The following is a 20,812-nucleotide window of genomic DNA, read 5'->3' on the forward strand; positions in this document are numbered from 1 at the left end:
CTTGTTTCTGAATGGGGAATTGAGAGTCCTGAGCCAATTTAAATAGGTATTACTATAAACTTAATACTTAAATTCTCTTTATAGAATTCAAGTTGCATTAGCCATCCAGCGTATATGTGAAGAACTATAGTGACAACTACTTATTACTTCCTAAGGATGTCCCTTTTGGTTGTGGAAAGCTCTGAATACTGGACAGTTTTTCCTTTTATTGAACCAAAATGGTCCCCTGTAACTTCCACCAGCTGGACCTTGTCTTTTATGCTATGTATGCATAGCTATAATAGAAATGTAGTATCAACTGTACTATTTTTAGAAATTCAGTGAGACCCAAAAATTCAAGCAGCAGGATTATCTGTATATCCTAATTTAGGGTCTTAACAGCCAAGAGAAACAAGTCTTATTTTATTAGAACTGCAGCCAGGCAATTCACATAATGGTTCTCAAACTTCAAATGTTTCCTAGCATTTTAAATATTCTCTAATAAAATTCTTCTTAGAAGATAAAAAAAAAAGCTTTTAATAGGGTTATCACCATGATCAGCATAGTTAATGAGTACATCTTGGGACAGGAACTTAGCCATATTTGTTGTAGGGGTGGGGCCTTTATTTTCAGTGAATCATCGAACACATATTCAGAACTATGGAAGGAAAGAGCTAAAGGTTGTTGTTTATTTGAAGTTCCTAATACATTTTGGAGCAAGAATGTAAAATATAAAGGAAACATGCTTTCTGAGGAAAACAAAAATGTACTTCCCAAGCTCAAAGGAGTCAGTTTATGTCAATTTGTTACCATTTTATTAAAATCAAAGAAAGAAAACAATAAAAAAGAAACATTTCATTAAACAATCAGGAGGAAAAATCAAAATTATTCCCACATTTTTATGAGAGCACTTTCATTCAGATACAAGTAGCAGTTACTCATTACCAAATGGCATCCTTTTGTTAGAAATATGGGTTTGAGGAAAACTGTCAAAGGGATCAAAAGGCAGTGAGGCAAGCACAGGTGTATTCTCCCTGAATTGGAGGAGGGGTACCTTTTGTATTAGATGGCAATTCTGGTAAGTCTTCACAAACCAATACCGGGGACTGCTCTTGGAACATCCCCTGGGGACTTGAACATCATTTGAGTTAAAGTGAGGTCAGCCTTGTTGGCCCTACTCTATTGCCTAAGCTTTTTATACATGAGTCTGATACAACAAACTGTGGTAATCCTCCTTTTCCATGAGGAGGGGCTGTCTTTCTTCACGGAGCTGCTTTCTTTTGCGACGATGACACAATAGGCTAGTGAGCCTTCCCAGCACAGCCGTGAGGACAGAGCCTACCACAGCAGCCCCAATGAGCCATGGCCAGATCCGACTTGCTTGTTCCAAGAAGGGCTTAATGTAATCTTGAAAAATGTCCCGTTCTGAAACAGAAAGATATCCCAGTGTTTTTACTGTTGTCATCATCAGCATCAGCATCATCATTAACATCATCATCATCATCATTATCATTAATTATCCTTGCAGAGTACTGTGGAGTCAGACACTTGGGTTTGAATGCCAGCTCTGCTACTTAGTGGCTATAAGAGCTCAGAAAATTCACACCTAATACTCCTAAACCTTCGTTTCTTTATCAGGAAGGCAGGAACATAATACCACCTTGCTGGAATGTTTTAAAGTTGATTGATAACAATCAATCAACTGATCTGTAATTTATGTAGTGCCTACAACCAAGTCAACTATTGTAATTTCTAGTTCTTTATTCTGATATTTGCTTCCATATTTCAAAATAATAGGAAAATATTACCATCTTTTAATTCATCAAGTTTATATCTGGAGTTCTTCATAGAGAAGTAATGATTCTTGTTATCTTACAACTCCCCTTTTCTTCCCTAAGTCTTTTTGGCACAATAACATCATGATTTGGGGTGAAATCCACATCTTGGATTTTCATTAGTTTTAATTTTTTTAATTTTTATTTATTTTTGAGACAGAGAGAGAGAGAGAAAGAGAGAGAGAGATAGCGCAAGTTGGGGAGGGGCAGAGAGAGAGAGAGGAAGACATGGAAACCCAAGCAGGCTCCAGGCTCTCAGCTGTCAGCACAGAGCCCAATAGGGGGCTTAAACCCACAAGCTGTGAGATTATGACCTGAGCTGAAGTCGGATGCTTACCCGACTGAGCCACCCAGGCACCCCTTCGTTAGTTTTAGTATATAAATAATATTCACAGTGGAATGGTTACATTTCCTTATGTTATTTTTCCCTTGTAGTTAATAATTTATTGTATCCTTTTGGTTGATTTAAAAATACCTATCACTATTTATAAGAGACTCTAAGATATTCCTATTCATTTTGTATACAAAGAAGAGAGTGCATCTTGGGCTTACCTTGAAGCAAATGATGTCTATGTGACTCAAGTCTTGTGCGAAAACAATATATGTAACTTTGGGGCATTTTCCTTAAAAGGAAAAAAAATGTATCTTTTCCTTTTTCCTTTTTTCTTTTTGCTTAGTGGTAATGCAGATAGTGTGTTGATGAGCCATCATGGACCATGTGGTCCAGATTAAGCCCTAGGTCTTGTGGAAACAAGAAAGAAGAGCTCCGGACCCTGGAATTATGGAGCTGATGTTCAACAACACACCAAAAATGCTATTTGAGCAATAAATAAAGTAACTTATTTAAGCCATAGGTCTTTGAACCTGCATCTGCTCTCAATCCCTACCTTCCCACCCTCACTGATGCAGGAGCTATAACATTCTTTGAAAACTCTTTCCTTGGTCATAGTTGATTGGTACATGGTAGACCACTGACTCAAGATGGGCCAATCAGAATCACTTCTCAGAATTTACTGTGCTGCAGTTGCCAGGTGTCTTGGGAACTGATGACAGCCTGACTTCTCAACCTGTAGAAGACAGGATGAACGCACTCCAAGAAATAGAGATGAGAGAGAATGGGAGAGACAGTGAGAGGGACAAAGGGACAGAGAGACAGAGAGTCTTTAGGGCTTTTAGTTCCCTGGTTCCTGCTCTTCCTCAGTCTCAGCTGCATTTCTGCCTTTCCCAGAGTTTGAGTGTTCATCCCTCCTTGGATTTTTTTAAACCAAAAAATACCTTTATTTTTTAATCTAATCTCATTCCTATGGAGTTTATGCCATTTGCATTTTTGAAAGTCCTGATTATTTAAAAAAGTTAATTATATGTCCACTACAATAAAAGATGGAGTAGAAACCTTAGGAAATTTTGGAATTGCAACTACAGTAAAACCTTCTATTATGAGTAACTTGTTCTGCTAGTGTTCTGCAAGATGAGCAAACATTTGTAATAAATTTTCACTTGATAAATGAGTGATATCTTACAATATGACTATGTGATGCTGAATGTCCTATGATCACAACTGAGCCAATGGTTCTTGAAATGCACTTTGATATACAAGTGCTTTGGATGACAAGCGTGTTTCCAGAATGAATTATGCTCGCAAACCAAGGTTTTATGTATATGTAAACTCCATGTATAATAAAAATGAGATTCACAAACCAATGAGAAAAGGAATGTTTATTTAATAACATATCTTGGAAATCATGGGTAGCAACATGAAATAAAATTTAAAATGATTCAGAATGTTCAGAATGGTTAAAATAGGAATGTTCTTTTTTATTTAATAGGATTAAAACCCTGTCCATTTCTCCTTCTGTCCTTGACACCATCTTTTTGCCAGCTGTCACTAAGTTACCTCTAAAATTCCTAGAACTCATTAAGCCTAATTTGAACAGTGTTGCAATTTAGAGTTTCTCTTCATCAGGAAGGGACAACAACTTACAAAGGATAAACATTACCAAATACATTATATAAAATATTTAGAACTTTGACATTTAAATCTAAGCAATGAAAGCAAAAAAGCTAAAATTAAAAAGAAATATCAAAAAGTTACTGTTTTCAATATATTTAAAATTATTTTGAAAATGGGACTCCAAATGCCTGGCTTATATTGCTAGTAGTCACTTCAATATATAAAGTATGTTTAAAATGTCTAGCAAAATGCAGGGTACATAGAGATTCCATAATAAATATGATTTCCTCTATTTCAGGCTCAGCTCAAGTCACAATTTTAAAGTACTATTTCTTTGTGCTGCTCTTCAGCCTCTCTTAAAATTTCTCTACTTCAGTTCACTCTAAGTGGTCTCAATTTTTACTGCTACCAATGGACTTCTTTGAAACACTCTTTGTATTTCTCAATGGCTCTAAACTAAAATTCAGACTTTCTTTCTCAGCTACTTTCTTTGGAACCCAAAGAGTACACCTTTAAATTATTTTTTATATCATAATTGTTCTATCTTTGGCTACCTAAATTAGCCCTTGGTAAAATGCCTAGCACATAGAAAGAAATTTATAACTGTTAATGATTGTTGTTATTCCATAATAATTTCAACAATATTTCAGTTGAACCAGCTTCTAATAAGAGCTTTCTCTCTCAAAACTGCTTTGATTACTGATTCAAGTCAGCTCTCTTTTGGATTCTCAGACTATTTCTTTCTTTGTTCACTTGTGACACTTGGCACCATTGTCTATGTGTTGTAATTATTTATATGTATTATATGTATTTTCAGGCTTAATCATAAGTTCTTGAGAGGCAAGTATTATGTCTTGTTTTATCTTTCATTCTTCTATTCATTCATTCATTCATTCATTCATACAGCAAATATTCATTGAGACACATTACATGCCAAGTGGTGGTCTTAGCACTGTAAGTTAAAAGATAAACAAGTAGAATCCCTGGCCTGAAGGAAACCATAACTGGAAGAGGAGAGTAGCAAGTAAATAAATTATTTCAAGAGTGATGTTGTAATGATGGAAGTAACCAAAAGATACAATGGAATCATGGTGGAAAGAGCTCATATCTGTCTGGGGAGTCAAGGGTGGCCTCCCAGAAGACTATCATGCATGTGCTGCATGTGATGCAAGCCATCATGATGGCACATGGTGGCAAGCCATCCCAGGAAAAAAGGAACAGTATGCACTGATGTATACACATAGGCAAGCATGGCTACTGAACACATTTGTGAGTGATAGAAGCCCCATTATCAAATCTCAGCTGCAGAATGGGACACTCTAGTTACTGTCATTGTGTCTCCTCCTCTCATTTTTAACATCAAATGTTAAGGTCTTTTGGGATATATTGGGATAAGGCAGCTCTCGATAGAGCAGTATCATACAGAAAGCAGGATCGCATTTTCCAACAGCATTAAGGACACAGCCTTTTATTGACAAAGCTTTTTGTTCTCGCCTTTTAATCAGTTATGCATGCAAACAAAATCACCTGCTGCTCAATTTTTAAAAGCATCACTAAATTCGGTTATAAGAGAAAATGTTTGACAAATGCCAGACCTCAGCTGCCTTTTACAGAAAACACTTAAGTAATTACAAACATGAGTACTTGAATGATGAATAAAAAACTTCTTGAACTAAATTACATGAAGCAGTTTTTAAAAATTTTTTTTAGTAGGCCTAAAATTTAGCAATAAATAAGAATAAATTTTAAACTCCTTGAATGTACAACAGAAGCAATAGAATAATTCATAAACTAGAAAACAGGCAGTTGCTATTGTTGATTTTAAAGCCAAACTTTTCTAAAATTAATGGTATATATCCATAGCTGTATGAAAAGTACCCTAAACAGATACAACATCTCAAATCAACTTTATTTTTTTAAATATTTAAGTAGAAATAAATAATAAATAGCTAAATCCCCTAATGTGACTTTTTGAGCCCCCTCTCCCTTCTCTCCTCTGATAGATTTTGTTGGCTTTTCAGTAAAAAGTACTCATTTGGACTACAGAGAAGGAACAATGAGATGGAACATAATATACAAGACATATAGGGACTAAAGAGGACCCTGTCTAGTGTGGCATAATGGGGGAGAAAATTAGTTTGGGATTCAGTATCAGCCACTTAGTTGCTTGATGACTTAGAATTTGCCACTTTATCTTTCTGTTCTCAATTTACTTGCAAAACAAAATAAAAATCACTACTACATAAGATTGTGCAGATTAGCAGAGATAATAATTTACCTGCTGATGTCTGTAACCTATATCCTATTACTATCTCTTTCTTTTCTTTTCTTTTCTTTCTTTCTTTCTTTCTTTCTTTCTTTCTTTCTTTCTTTCTTTCTTTCTTTCTTTCTTTCTTTCATTTATTCGTCTTTGAGAGACAGAGAGCATTGAGCAGGGGAGGGGAAGAGAGAGAGACACACAGAATCCAAAGCAGTCTCCGGCTCCCAGCTGCCAGCACAGAGTGCGACGCGGGGCCTGAACCCATGAACCATGAGATCATGACCTGAGTTGAAGTAGGACACTTAACCAACTGAGCCACCCAGGTGCCCCCAGAATGTCTTCTGAATTTCAAGGCCAACCAACTGCCCCAGAGACATATTTACTCTGATGTCTCCTATCATCCCATTTCACTGTATAACAAATGCAAATGAGATTCCCACCATGTCTGGCCTCGCTCTTACTGATACTGTCTCAGTGACAGTATTACCATGCATCATATTCACAGGCCAGAAAGCTTAAAGGCATCCCTAACATCTCCTTCTTTCTCACCTCCTATGATTCATATGAATCCATGATTATCACCTTGGAATCATTTTCCCAGTTCTGTACATTTTATAAATTCAAAATAATATCAAATTCTTTCATGTTTTCTGCCAACCTACCTACCTCTTGGACTCTTGTAATAGCATCTTCACCACCTTCCCTGAATGTGCTTTGCAACTGCTACAAAATGCCCTACATACTGCAGTAACAGTAATCTTTAAAAAACTCAAGACAATCTGTTTAAAATTTATCAATGGCTTCTGTTATTTTAGCACTATGGCCAACATCTGCAATCAAGACCCCCCTCTTTTCAACTAATCACTTCTCCCTTTCATGCCGATATCCTCTGAAATATCGCTTCATTGACCCCTAGACATAGGTATATCTCCAAATAAATAAGTCATTAGGTAAGTAATTGTTTAAGGTCTTCCATTAGTATGTAGACTCCATAAAGGTAGAGACTATGTTGTTTACCACTGTATCCATCGTATGTAAGAACATGCTTTGTTCAAAGTAGTTATTGAATGTATGTAGAAATAATAAATAAATCAAAAACACCACCTAGAAAATACCTAGTGTGATCAAAGGCTTGAAATATGTTAAAAATACATGTCTAAAAATGACCTGAGTATTAAGAGGGCTGACATTTTTCTAGCAAGCTTTACTTATATTGGTTAAGAGATATTATCTTTCATGACCAATATCACTTGTACTCAAATTGATTCATTGATTTCACCCCAATAACCAGATATCATTTGATATTTAAACTAGAGAAGCTTGAGAGATATCAATTCTAATCTTGTAGAGTACAAGGTCAAGGTGGAGTGGGGAAAGATTCATACATAAAAAATTACCATGTAACGCTAATAAAGGAATGATTAAACATGACTACATATATGCATAAAATGATTTAATATCTGAGAGTTTGACAAATTGATAAACAGGGTCAAAATTTAGCCAGAGAGAACAGCATGTTTAAAAGCATGAGCCCATGAAAGAATATGGCATGTTTTGGAAATGGAAATCATAAAATGCTAAGTGGTGAATATTTGAAAAGCCATTACAAATACGGTTCTTTCTTTATGTATGGTGGGGTGTTTATAGATGGAAGGGAAAACATGTTACTTGAGACTGTCTTTTTTTTTTTTTTTTTGACTTGCAGAAAGCCCTCCCCTTACCACATCTCTGCTCTTTGCAAAATTTCCCATTCTCAGTGATCTTAAGGTTTTGAAATAACTGATTTCCAAAGCCAGCCATTTTAGTATTCCTTCCATTGCCTGTGATTTTCAGATAAATCAAAACAGGTTAATCAAAGCCATATTTGTTCAACTAGTGATCCCCAAAGGGCAGGTAAATGTTGATAAAATATAGGTTCTCCTGGTAGCCCTAAATTGTGGTTCTTCTATGCCACATACTAGCTAGATGGCCTTGGACAAGTTATTTATATTCTTTAGGCTTCTGTTTTCTCATCTGAATAGGAAAAAAGAAATAATAGTACCTAATTCATAGGCTAGTTATGAAGTTTAAATAATGCACACAGCACACCTAAAAGAGTTTCTGGCACATAAAAAATACTCAGTATGTGTTAGCTATTATTAAATGATTTCATTTCTTTCCTCAGGGTAATTTTCCATTGCCTATACTACTCAAATAGGAGAATTTAGCATTCTGTAAATAAACTGTACATTCTCCACCTCTATTTTTCTTGTTATTATCTTCATTTATAGTATCCTCTGCCCTGTTCATCCTTCAAGGTCTTGTCTTTCTCCTTGAGTTATTCAGGGAGTTATTCAACTCAATAGCTTGAGTTATTCAGAAGTCATTGCTTTCTCCTCTGTGCTCCTCTGTTGGATTTTGTTTATGACTTTTTTGCTGCACTTAACACAGACTGATGTTTTGTACTTTCTTGCACAATTGCCTGACTTCCACATTGAATTTAGAGCTCCTTGAAGTTTGGAACTATGTCAGTCCTTTATGTCCTTAGAATCTAGCACAAGAGGTAGGAAGTTGGTAAATGTCATTAATATGTTTAATTTACTTGTTTTTATGAATTATAATTTTTATGAATTATCAATGAATATAATGAAACATCACTGCTTATTGAATACCTCTTACTCACAAGCCATATGTTATTGTTTTTTGTTTTGTTTTGTTTTGTTTTGTTTTTCTACTGTTTTTGGATGTTGATACTCCTGTGTTAGAGTAGAAGCATTGTGTAGTGAAATGAAGAGAGGGCCTTACAGTATTGAAATCTGCCTCCTCCACATATTGGTGTATGATATTGGGAAAGTCATTTAAACTCTCACAGTATCAGTGGGATCACCTATTACTAGAGATACTAATACTAACCCTAATGTATGATTGATTAGTAACACATGTGCGAGATCTGCATGTAGCGGGTTCTTGGGTGGGGGAAGACATTGTTACCTGTACCACATTTATTAGGAAGATATTGATATTTCTACTCAGGAAGATTATTTAAAGCCCAAATATAATTATCATCTTAGAGTTTTATATTATTAGCTTAATCATGGTCATAGAAATTATCATTTTAATCATTCTTCTTCTTTTTCCTCCTCCTGACTTTCCTCCTCCTCTTCTTCCTCCTAATCCTCCTTCTTCTTCTTTCTCTTATTGTTGTTCTTCTTATTATTATTGTTATTATTAATTAGGCTTAAAATTAAAACATCCACAAGTTTTGTTGGTAATTTTTAAAATTTATTTATTTACTTATTTATTATTTTGGAAGGAGAGAAAGAGTGTGTGTGCAAGCAGGGGAAGGGCAGAGGGGCCGGGGGGAGAGAGAGAGAGAGAGAGAGAGAGAGAGAGAGAGAGAATATCCCAAGCAGGCTCCGAGCTGAGCATAGATCAGTACAGGGCTTGATGCCACGACCATGAAATCATGACCTGAGCCAAAATCAAGAGTCAGACACTGAACCAACAGAGATGCCCATGCTTCCCTAAAACTACAAGACATTTATCTTTTGTCACACCACACTGGACTCTTTAATACATCATATTCATTTAATTATCACAATATCTCTTTGAAGTATTCTGACCCCAATATTTCAGGTTAAAAAACTGAGATTCATAGCGTGAAGAAAAATTTCCAAGGTCACCTTACAGTCAGCTGATAGAGTCATGTCTTAAACCCTCTTTTTCCTTTCTGATTTTAATTGTAATGTCCTTTCCATGGCTGCCATATGCAAAATGCCCTATATTAAGCAGAATAGATGTGAATTTAAAGATTCTTGCAACTTAGTTCATGTAATAATAAATTAGTGATAAATTAAGGTTTGTAGTATGCTTTCCCAATTTAAAGGCTTTGGGGATAGCATTGTAAAAACAAAAGGTTATATAGTCTCTCAAAAGATATTGGTCACACAAGATTCATCATTTCATATGAAAGAAATTAAACTTTACCTGAATCTTGTAGGTTGCTATAGTCATAGCCCAGATCTCTGGATGAAACAAAGAAATCACCATTTCTGTATAGAGGTATAAAAGGAACCATGTAGGACTCCCGGTTGTGTCCAATGGGTGCATTGGCTTCTGGATAAACTTCTTGAAGGGGATGGTGCCTTCGGAGCCATTGTTCAAAAATACTGTAGAGGAAAGGATTATTCAGACTCAGAAACATGTTTATAAGAGAAATATTTATAATTCTTAAAGTAAAATAACCAGGCATATCTTAAAATTCCAAGACATGGAAGGATGCCAAATATATTTTTTATGCTTTGAAAATATTTTGGAAAGCACTAGTTCATTCTGTCAGCCCCTGATGAAGCTCACTCACTTGAAAGAAATATGAGAGGGTAACTATGGAAAGGGAATTTCTTAGGTAAGTGAACTTTACATGACAAGTTTAGACCTTTCAGAATGCTGCAGAACAAGGGTAATTATTGGTTGAATGACAACTGAATCAGAGTTGTAAATTAAATATGTTTCTTGTTTCAAAGAAAGTTAGCCTAAAGAAAGAACACATAAAACTAAGTTGGAATCAGTACTAAAATTTGTTTTTTTGTTTGTTTGTTTTTTGCTTTTTGTTTTTTGGTCATGGCAGGGGACTTTCAATTATTTCAACCATCTTGTTCTGTTTGGCGAAGTATATGCTCAATGAGACTTGGGGTGAGAAAGAGCTTACCTCTCATAATGAAGACTAAAAATACCTGGACTTGGCTTTCCATCTTCCCCTTAAGCTAGAGTATGACCATATGATTCATACTCAATCATACATTCATCCAAGACTTTGAAACAGAAGATAGTGACATACTATCTTGTCACTAGCAAGGACAATGACAAATTATTCTGGTAGTGGGAAGACAATTGTGATAACAACATCTAGTTTTTAGGGATTATAAGACCAGAAGTACCAGGAAAGGAATATCCTGTGTTCTATAGCATGGTTTTAGCAGAACTCTTGGCTGCTACTCCCCTCTTCCCTTGTTCCCACTCATTTCTGAACCTGCTTCTCCATGATTTCCTGAGCTATCCAATATCTTCTTAGCAAATTCTTTTTCTGTTTAAATCAACCAGAGTTAGTCTCTTGTGTGCAATTAAAAATTATGACAGAACAAAAGATAAACAATTAAGAGATTAAAAAGATTAAGAACAAAGTAGAAACTTAACCTATGGAAGAATTTATAGTGTATGATTAAAAGTGTGACAAAGAGAATGGCTTTGTATTATCAGGCTATATAATAGAGGGAAGGACACAAGACCTAAAGTCAGAGAACTCCCCTTAAGGCCTAGCTCTGTGTTTTAAAAGCTGTATATCTCTAAGCAAATCACTAAAGTTCTTGGAGATCTAGCCTCTTCGTCCTTAAATGAAAGCAGTAATATTTGCCCTATTTCCAAAGGGATTATCCAATGGGATAATATTTATGGAAGTACTAAATAACTAAGCTATTGTTACTTAGCTATAAAACTTGTGCCAGGAGATAAAAAGTTAGTGCATTGTCCTGGCGATGGTGTCTAAAAAGGAAAGCGATAATGCTTCAAACAAACAAAAATTGAAAAAAAAAAATGGAAATAAAGAAGAAAACAATGATGCAGAATGGCAGTTCATTTTTTCCACACTGGAAAATAGTTCTATTTGTTTAGAGTATCTGGACTTCAAATGCTAGTTGTGGTTAAAGTTGGCTTTTAATTGTGAATTAACCAAGGGACCAGCAGGTTACTGATAAATACTGAAAATCTGGTCCACAAATACCAAATGATCTCTAAATAGCTCAACTACTAAATAAGTTTATTCAGTATTTATTATGAGTCAAAGTTTGGAGCAGCAAGAGCCTACATAAAAAACTGAGTCCCATGGGTTATGACAAGGGAAATTTGTAAAAGTTTCCTAATTTGTTTGATTTTCCTTTTCTTCATCTGTGAAATGGGAATAATATTTATGGATTAATTAGTATAACATAAGTAAGATGTACATTGAATTGCTTAACAAATGGTAAGTGGAAACCATCATCATCCTCATCCCCTTCTTCCTCTTCTCCCTCCTCCTCATTATTAACTTTATACTGGAAGAACTTTACAATTAGCGAGAGACCTGAGACATACTATAACAGAAATGCCAAAGCCATGTACATTTGAGCTGGGTCTTTTTAAGAAAGGTTATGATTCTGACCAGCAGGAATGAAAAAGGAGAAGATATGGGAAGATTGGCTTTTCTGTGTGTGCCTTCTCAACTAAAGAAATTTGGAATTGGCTTAACGAATAAGGCCCAAATTCTATTCAAGACCTAAAGTTTTATGAATCAGCTTTTTTTTGTTTTAAATTCTGCAGTTTTTTCCTTGCATGAAAGCATTACTTATTCATTATTTACAATTCAGAAAACATAAATGGGCAAAAATGAGAGGAGAAAAAAATTCATATAATTGCTTCATATTTGTTGTATCTAGTTTATAAAATGTGCATATATGTACATATATATTTTAACAAAAAAGAGAATTGTATTATAACATTTTAAAAGGTATTTTATTTGTATTAAGCAATATTTAATGTTTAAACAATATTTAAACACGCTTACACAATGTTTACCTGCTTTTCAACTGGCAAATCTATTTTTTTTTTTAATGAGAAGGAGGCTTTTTGATCCAATTAATCTCTCCCCCATCCCTATTAAACTTTGATTGCAAAAGAGCCCAATATCCAGTGAGCTACCAGATAAGGGCTTGAGGCAAAAATTGTGCCTTTCGTTAATTGAGAAAAATTACTACTGTAGTTCAGCTTATAAATAATCTTTTTTTTTTCCTGCCGAGAAATAAAAATTCTTCACTAGGTAGGACAAGGACATCAATTCTTAGCACCAAAAGATTTAATGGATAAAACCATTAATGTGCTCACCCACCTTATCACCCTTTTAAAATGAAGGTATTAATCTCGATTAGATTCTTCATCGGTGGTACTCATCTTCAGTTAATTTCATCAAACCATGTCTAAAATGACTCACATTGGAATTCTGATGCTTAGGTTAGATAATCACACTGCCATTTTCAGAAGACCTTATCTTCCTACCAAAGATTTATATCAACTATATCTAGACAGTTTTCTAGAATTAAGAAAAGGTACAGATGACCATGGATACAAACAAGAAAGGATATGTTTTATGTATAAAAGTAACATGAGATTTCTGGTTTCAAGTCTGACATGTAAAAACCCTGGACACTCCCATCCTCTTGTCTAGCAAGAAAAAGCTAGACAAGTGGAAAATCCACAAATTTTCTTGGGCCATGAGAGAATGAAGTCACTGGACAAACTGTCACCCCAAAGCTGCATAGATGACTGCAGAGAAGTACCATTATGAAATAAGCCCTCAGCCTTCTCCATAACAAACCTGTTTAATTCAGAAGAAATGATGACCAAAGGCCTATCCCAGCTAGAGGAAGGGGATTCCAGCTTTTCTGTCTCATTTAAGGGGAAATAAAACACAGGCTACATTGGCCAGGGTTTCAAGGAATAAATTGGGAATGCTGTAACCAAAGAAACAGGAAACAGGGAAAGAAAAGCTATACCATTGGAGAAACACTCATGAAGGTCACAGCTCCAAGACACTGGCCAAGTAAAAGATTGATTTAATCACAATATTTTAGAACACAACCTATGCTCCCACCTTAATACTTTACCATGAATCAACAGAGCTCCAGTATCATGACAGAGATTACAGCTTAAAGAGCTACAAGGCAGACAGTATCTGAGGAATAGTATACAGGAAAGCCCAAACTCAAGAGTGAGGACAAGAACGAAGACCTATGGAAATTTAAAGCCTCCAGCACCTACAGCTACAGTTAAACACAGCCCGACTCCTTGCCAGATTAACATAAATCCTTACATTAAAGGCCTGTCTACCTCAGTTCCTATCACTCAATAAAATATATCTGACTTTCAATAAAAAATTACAGCATGCCAAAAGGCAAGAAAATAACAACCTAAAGAGACAAAGCAATCAAAGCAAAGTAAACCCTAACTGAGATATGAGATAGGTATTGGAATTATCACATAGGGAATTTAAATAGTTATGAATAATATATTAAGGGCTGTAACAAGACAAGTAACGGACGTGCAAGAACAGATGGATGGTGAAGCAGAGAGGTGGAAAGACTCTAAGGAAGATTCACAGGAAATGCTAGAAATAAAAAACAGTGTAACAGAAAGGAAGAATGCCTTTTAATGTGCTCATCAATGGAGTTGACATGGCTAAAGAAAGAATCAGTGAGCTTGAAGATAGAAACTTCCCAAACTAGAATGCAAAGTGAAAAAAAAGAATGGGGAAAAAATCAACAGCTGTGTGATCATTTCAAAGAGGTAACATACATGCAATTGGAATAACAGAAGGAAAATAAAAAGTGAATAGAGCAGAAGCAATATTCTTCAATAAGAGGAACCAGAGGAACCCACTGATATCACTCCCAATGGCCAAAACTGGAAAAATTTCAGCCACAGAATAAATAAAGTAGTATTAGGTTATAACCCAAGGTATAAAATAAATATAGATGACTCTATGATGATATAAATTAATGAATACATAATTTATATCATGTATGAATACATGAATACATAATTTATATCATGGGGAAATACATAAGTCTACCATGCAGAAAAACTTTGAATAATTAAAATAGATACACTGAATACATAATGCAGGTGGCATATAATTCCTTAAGTCAGTTTATATAGTAGTCATCTAATATACCTGCAAAATATTCTTGAGATAAACATGAAATATATGTTTACAAGGCATGTAATGCAACTGAAAGTATATTTTATCTATCAATAAACCTCTAGTATACTGAACATAAAACAAAACAAAACGTAGTTTGAAAACCTGTCACAGACAAGAGGAGCCTAAGAGACATGATGATTAAATATAATGCGGTGTCCTATGTGGGATCTGGAAACAAAAAATATATATATATTAAATAACTATTAAGTTATCTTAATAAAGTATGGACTTTGGTTAATAATGGATCAATATTATTTCACTAATTGTGACAAATATTCCATACTAATGTAAGATATTAAAAATAGGGGAAAATAGATGAGGAGTATAGTTGAACTTTGTTCTATCTTTGTAACATTTTTTGTAAATAGAAAACCATTTTAAAACAAGAGTTTATTTTTTAAAAATACAACTAACAAGAAAAACTTAATGTAGATGGATATTTAGGAACAGATTTAGTTTAGTACCACCACCACAGCAACAAAAAAGCAACATATACCTGTATAATAGAAGACTTTTTCATTCATTTATTCATCTATTTTAGAGAGAGATGAATATGTATATTTTGAGCATCTATAACAAACTGACTCTGTGCAGGGTATAAAATTCCCCAAATTACTTTGGGTGAAGTTCTCCATCCTTGTGGTATTTAGAGTCTAAGGGTGGAGATAGATATTAACCAGTAATTTAAAAAATAAATCTATAATTACAGACTGGAAAATAGTATGAAGCAGGCCACATGTTAACAAGATTTAATGAGGAGACCTCATTTGGTCTTTAGTCTCTGGGAAAGCCTTTGATAGTCTGTTAACCAAGAGCTGAAGAATGCATATTTAGAGAAATGGTGGACTGTTTCTGAAGACTAGAAGGGGATTTGCCAAGGACTTTTAGTGAAAAGTACATAGCAAGTCCCAGGCACTGGCTGATATGTATATGGAGAGGAGGGAGAAAATAGTTTGCGATCAGGTTAGAGAGGTAAGTGGGGAGCAAATCATGAAGAGCAGTAGAAGGCATGTGAGAAATATTTGTATTTTTTCCTATGAGTGGCAAGAAGTCACTGTTTGTATGTGTGTGGGGGCAGGGGTAGGTATAACATGAACAGATTGTCATTTAAAATTTTTTTAAAAAATTTTTATTCATTTCTGAGAGACAAGAGACAGACAGAATGTGAGTGGAGGAGGCTCAGAGAGAGAGAGGGAGGCACAGAATCTGAAGCAGGCTCCAGGCTATTAGCTATTAGCACAGAGCCTGATGCAGGGCTTGAACGCATGAACCATGAGATCATGACCTGAACCAAAGTTGGTCCCTTAACCGACTGAGCCACCCAGGTGCCCCCCGCCCTTTTTTTTTTTTTTTAAAGATTGTACAGATTGCATTCTGGACAAGGGGCTAAAAGATAGTACGAGTTGATGTGTAGGGAACAAGGAATGAAATCACAGAGAAAATGATGTGTAGGCAAAAAGATGGTGTGTGACTATCCAAGTAGGTATACTGAGTGATGAGATGTCATAGAAGAATCCAAGTTTTCTGGCTTATTCCGCAGGAGAAAATGTTTTTAAAAAATTGTTTAATGTGGGGCATTGGGGTGGCTCAGTCGGTTAAGTGTCTGACTTGGGCTCAAGTCATGATCTTGCCTTTTGTGGGTTTGATCCCTGCATTGGGCTCTGTGCTGACAGCTCAGAGCCTGGAGCCTGCTTTGGATTCTGTGTCTCCTTCTCTCTGTCTCTCTGTCTCTCTCAAAAATAAATAAACATTAAAAAAAATTGTTTAATGTTTATTTATTTTTGAGAGAGAGAGAAAGAGGGAGGGGCAAAGAGACAAGGAGAGGGAGAATCCCAAGCAGTCTCCATACTGTCAGCGCAGAGCTGGATGAAGGCTTGATCTCATGAACTGTGAGATCATGACCTGAGCTGAAATCAAGAATCAGATGCTTACCTGATTGAGCCAATCAGGTACCCCAGGACAAAATATTTTTTATTCCCAAGGATGTAGTCAACTGGAGAGAAAATGTGGCATGAGGAAGAAATATTAGTATTATGATTTTTGATGTACTGTGCTTGAAGATATTTTTGAAACGTTCTAAAGGAGATGTCAGGTGGACAGCTGGATATTTGGGTCTGGATTTCAGAGTAAGATTTACTCTGGAAATATAAATTGAGAGGCCATCAGCTTGTGTTAATAAGTGAAGTTATGGGAGTATGAGACAATGGAAAGATCAAAGAATCTGGGGTTATTTTTCTCAAGTGTCATCTTTCTGGAAGGCCAGGACAGATGCAATGATCATCACACTGTCTGTGAGAACCATTGCTTGAGATGCCTCAAGCAAGCCAGTCAAAACTCGAGTCTGGTCGGGGGAACAAATACACCCAGTCTGTGGTACTATGTTATGGGAGCCCTGGCAAACCAATAGGTAGGTAATAGTACTCACCTAAAGCGATTCTTATAAATATTAAGTATGTTGAAATATGCAAAACAACTTCAAGTGATGTATAGAAGAAGTATTGCTCTTATTGATATTAAAACTGTAATTACTCTGTTTCTGAATTTTCCTTTCAAGGATTTCCTAAGAACTTAAGTTTCCTTAAAATTTATTGTCTACTACATCATTTGCTCCTGCAAGACTTAGGTCAAATGCTACTTCTCTTAAAACAGCAATCAGACTTAATGTTTCTCTCCTTTGATTATTACATTTATCAAGTTGTAATTATTTGATTATGTGTCACTCTCTAGCAATATAAGGAGAAACTCACTGAAAGCTATGATGTTGTCTTGTTGATCATTGTACACTAAATGTCCATCATAGTGCCTATCTAACAAGCGGGCTGGGTATGTGTAGTCCAAAAATATGTGAACTTTAGTGGGAATTGTATAGTTTTCTTGGGAGAGAATCCAATTTTTTAAAATCAAAATCTCAAAAGGAATGTGAATTAAATATGTGAAGAATCACTTATTTAGTGGTTAGAGGTTAGAGCTGAGAAAAGGAGGAATCTAAGAGATGCTAATCGTTTTGAGTTGGATGTTTCTGTAGGTGGTGCTATTCACTGATCAACATCAGTTAACACAGTATCTAGCATGTAATAACCATTGTGTTAGGTGCTGGGAATATAAAGTCAAATGGGGAGTCTCATCTTCAAAAGAGTTGCACTCTAATCAATCACTCAGCACAGTATGGTTGGAGTGACATGGGAGAAACAGGGCCATTAACGTCTTGGGAGAACAAAGAAAGAGGAGATAGCATCTGATTTGGAAGAGGATGGGGATGTATTAGAGTTCCCCAGAAAAAGAGAACCAACAGGGTGTGTGTGTGTGTGTGTGTGTGTGTGTGTATACACAGACAAACACAGAGAGAGAAAGAGACAGACAAAAAGAGAGACACAGAGAAAAATAGAGGCAGATACAGTAACAGAGAGAGAGAGAGAGAGAGAGAGAGTCTCATATGATTGTAGAAACTTGGCAAATCCAAAATCTGCAGGGTAGGCAGACAGGCCAGAGACTGAGGCAAGAGACACAGTTAAAGTCCAAAGTCAGTCTGCTAGCACAATTTATTCTTGATCGAGGAGGTCACTTTTTCCCTATGAAGGCCTTCAACTGGTTTGAATGAGGCCTACCCACATTATGGAGGGTAATCTGCTTTATTCAAAGTCTACCAGGGTAAATATTAATATCATCTTTAAAAATACCTTCAAAGAAACGTCCAGAATGTTTGACCAAATGGCTGGGTACATGGCCTAACTAAGTTGACACATAAAATTAACCATCACTCGCACCTAACTTTTGAAAATGAGGGGGTTCCGGAAGATGGCGGTGTAGGAGGACGCGGGGCTCACAGCGCGTCCTGCCGATCACTTAGATTCCACCTACACCTGCCTAAAGAACCCAGAAAACCGCCAGAGGATTAGCAGAACGGAGTCTACGGAGCCAAGCGCAGACTAGAGGCCCACTGAAGAGGGTAGGAAGGGCGGCGAGGCGGTGCGCGCTCCACGGACTGGCGGGAGGGAGCCGGGGCGGAGGGGCGGCTCGCCGGCCAAGCAGAGCCCCCGAGTCTGGCTGGCAAAAGCGGAGGGGCCGGACAGACTGTGTTCCGACAGCAAGCGCGACTTAGCGTCTGGGAGGTCATAAGTTAACAGCTCTGCTCGGAAAGCGGGAAGGCTGGAGGACAAAGGGAGGGAGAGCTGCTGAGCCCCCGGACGGCAGAGCTCAGCTTGGCGGGGAACAAAGGCGCCAGCGCCATCTCCCCCGCCCATCCCCCAGCCAAAATCCCAAAGGGAACCAGTTCCTGCCAGAGAACTTGCTCGCTCCGCGCAAACACCCAACTCTGTGCTTCTGCGGAGCCAAACCTCCGGCAGCGGATCTGACTCCCTCCCGCTGCCACAGGGCTCCTCCTGAAGTGGATCACCTAAGGAGAAGCGAGCTAAGCCTGCCCCTCCAGCCCCCGTGCACCTTGCCTACCCACCCCAGCTAATACGCCAGATCCCCAGCAACACAAGCCTGGCAATGTGCAAGTAGCCCAGACGGGACACGCCACCCCACAGTGAATCCCGCCCCTAGGAGAGGGGAAGAGAAGGCACACACCAGTCTGACTGTGGCCCCAGCAGTGGGCTGGGGGCAGACATCGGGTCGGACTGCGGCCCCGCCCACTAACTCCAGTTATACACCACAGCACAGGGGAAGTGCACTGCAGGTCCTCACCACGCCAGGGACTCTCCAAAATGACCAAACGGAAGAATTCCCCTCAGAAGAATCTCCAGGAAATAACAACAGCTAATGAACTGATCAAAAGGATTTAAATAATATAACAGAAAGTGAATTTAGAATAATAGTCATAAAATTAATCGCTGGGCTTGAAAACAGTATACAGGACAGCAGAGAATCTCTTGCCACAAAGATCGAGGGACTAAGGAACAGTCACGAGGAGTTGAAAAACGCTTTAAACGAATTGCAAAACAAAATGGAATCCACGATGGCTCGGCTTGAAGAGGCAGAGGAGAGAATAGGTGAACTAGAAGATAAAGTTATGGAGAAAGAGGAAGCTGAAAGAAAGAGAGATAAAAAAATCCAGGAGTATGAGGGGAAAATTAGAGAACTAAGTGATACACTAAAAAAAAATAATATATGCATAATTGGTATCCCAGAGGAGGAAGAGAGAGCGAAGGGTGCTGAAGGGGTACTTGAACAAATTATAGCTGAGAACTTCCCTGAACTGGGGAAGGAAAAAGGCATTGAAATCCAAGAGGCACAGAGAACTCCCTTCAGACATAACTTGAATCGATCTTCTGCACGACATATCATAGTGAAACTGGCAAAATACAAGGATAAAGAGAAAATTCTGAAAGCAGCAAGGGATAAACGTGCCCTCACATATAAAGGGAGACCTATAAGACTCGTGACTGATCTCTCCTTTGAAACTTGGCAGGCCAGAAAGGCTTGGCACGATATCTACAGTGTGCTAAACAGAAAAAATATGCAGCCGAGAATCCTTTATCCAGCAAGTCTGTCATTTAGAATAGAAGGAGAGATAAAGGTCTTCCCAAACAAACAAAAACTGAAGGAATTTGTCACCACGAAACCAGCCCTACAAGAGATCCTAAGGGGGATCCTGTGAGACAAAGTACCAGAGACATCACTACAAGCATAAAACATACAGACATCACAATGACTCTAAACCCATATCTTTCTATAATAACACTGAATGTAAATGGATTAAATGCGCCAACTAAAAGACATAGGGTATCAGAATGGATAAAAAAACAAGACCCATCTATTTGCTGTCTACAAGAGACTCATTTTAGATCTGAGGACACCTTTAGATTGAGAGTGAGGGGATGGAGAACTATTTATCATGCTCCTGGAAGCCAAAAGAAAGCTGGAGTAGCCATACTTATATCAGACAAACTAGACTTTAAATTAAAGGCTGTAACAAGAGATGAAGAAGGGCATTATATAATAATCACAGGGTCTATCCACCAGGAAGAGCTAACTATTATAAATGTCTATGCACCAAATACCCGAGCCCCCAGATATAT

At 37.1% G+C, this 20,812-nt stretch overlaps 1 protein-coding gene across 1 annotated transcript in view; it reads right to left on the minus strand.

Moving 5' to 3' along the window:
• Window positions 1–892: 892 nt before the first annotated feature.
• TYR (tyrosinase) overlaps window positions 893–20,812 on the minus strand; it is a 111,686-nt gene continuing 91,766 nt past the window's right edge. The window contains exons 4-5 of the mRNA XM_042905442.1: window positions 9,992–10,173; window positions 893–1,404 (exon numbers count right to left, since the gene is read on the minus strand). Of these exons, the coding sequence (XP_042761376.1) occupies window positions 1,175–1,404; window positions 9,992–10,173 (412 nt within the window). The 3' untranslated portion in view covers window positions 893–1,174. The remainder of the gene's footprint in view (window positions 1,405–9,991; window positions 10,174–20,812) is intronic.

Source organism: Panthera leo, chromosome D1, assembly GCF_018350215.1.
Source record: "Panthera leo isolate Ple1 chromosome D1, P.leo_Ple1_pat1.1, whole genome shotgun sequence".
In the NCBI taxonomy this organism is placed as follows: Eukaryota; Metazoa; Chordata; class Mammalia; order Carnivora; family Felidae; genus Panthera; species Panthera leo.